Below are 1,249 nucleotides of genomic sequence, written 5' to 3' on the forward strand. Positions count from 1 at the left end.
TGGCAAACTGACACTGTGGCGTTTAGCAGACGTTTGGTTTTGAATGTCGGTATTTCACATGTGAAGGTGTCACTTTGGAAAATGTGGGATTTTGTTTACTGAACACCCTTAAAACTTAAAACCAACCAAATATCAGCTGTCGTCAGTATTCTACGTCAAATTGGTGTAAGACGTTGTCATGACATTGAATTGTAGTCACCCGACGTTATATATCGGTACATATACCGAAATATCAGCATCTAATGACGTTGGCGGCCTGCTGGGATCCAGTTATGGTGAAGAGTGACTCCAGGCGGTAAACGTGTATCTTTCTTGCATCGTGATTTGGCGGGAGCGACCCAAAGGCGCCATCTGTCTCTCCTCCATCGCGTCCTCCACTACAGCGTCACTGTCTTAATCTCCAACTTACTAACGTTCGGTTCTGTTGGATCCTACCAGCTCAACTGTCTGCGTTTCTCAAGCTGCTTCAGGAGGCGTCACACCGGCTCTACGCCAGATCTAAGACGATACCAGACCCATCAAAAACCAGTGCACGTCCCGCTGTAGGGAGCACTTGTTGCCTGTTTCCCGCCGTACAACACGTCAGCAGCATGTTTGGTTTTCTGGAAAAACATGACCGGTGGCTTTTGTTCGCAGCAGTTCCAGTTTCATCTCGATTGGATCAGAGTACGTCGGTTAGCTTAGCTTGACCTTTTAGTCCAAGAAAACCTGCTACAAGTCCCGGACACAGAGCTCCGCTTCTGTCTGTGTGGTCACCTGTCTGTCCACCCATTTGTCCATTAATCTGTCTGTGGCCACACCCCCTTCTCCTCTTCCCTCTCCCTCTCTTTGTCTCTTGGCAAGGTCGCTAGCGATAGCCAGCGCGCCTCCCTTCAGGAATCTCACAAAGTTCTCGCCAACTAACGGCCCCATGGCGTACAAGCCGGGCCCCTCTGCTGCAACCACGTTGTTCGTGAACGGGTCCACCTCGATCGGGTTCCTTCGGCATGTGATTGGCTCTGAGGGGTTGATGCCGAGTGGACGCCCGTTGTCGTCCAGAAAGGAAAGGTTGGGGTGGGCGCCGATGAGAACCAGAGCCTTGGAGACCTGGACCACCGTCCGCCGGCCGGAGTCCGACTCCAGGACGCACTTTCGGTCAGGTCTGAACTCCACGACCCTGTGACGCGGGAAGCTGAGGTAACCTGGGTAGGAGGAGGGGGATGGAGGGAGGGAGTAAGGGGAGGAAGGGCTGGAGTGGTGATGGAGGTTC

General features: G+C 52.8%; 1 protein-coding gene across 1 annotated transcript in view; it reads right to left on the reverse strand.

The window, feature by feature from the left end:
* LOC111657331 (oxidative stress-induced growth inhibitor 2-like) overlaps positions 1–1,249 on the reverse strand; it is a gene marked incomplete at its 3' end in the record, with an annotated part of 11,707 nt that overhangs the window by 1,264 nt on the left and 9,194 nt on the right. The window contains exon 6 of the mRNA XM_087174902.1: positions 757–1,181. Coding sequence (XP_087031028.1) covers positions 757–1,181 — 425 coding nt within the window. The remainder of the gene's footprint in view (positions 1–756; positions 1,182–1,249) is intronic.

This window comes from Seriola lalandi, unplaced genomic scaffold (assembly GCF_002814215.2).
Source record: "Seriola lalandi dorsalis isolate HSWRI2012SDOR001 ecotype SW California unplaced genomic scaffold, Sedor1 jcf7180002054393, whole genome shotgun sequence".
NCBI lineage: Eukaryota > Metazoa > Chordata > Actinopteri > Carangiformes > Carangidae > Seriola > Seriola lalandi.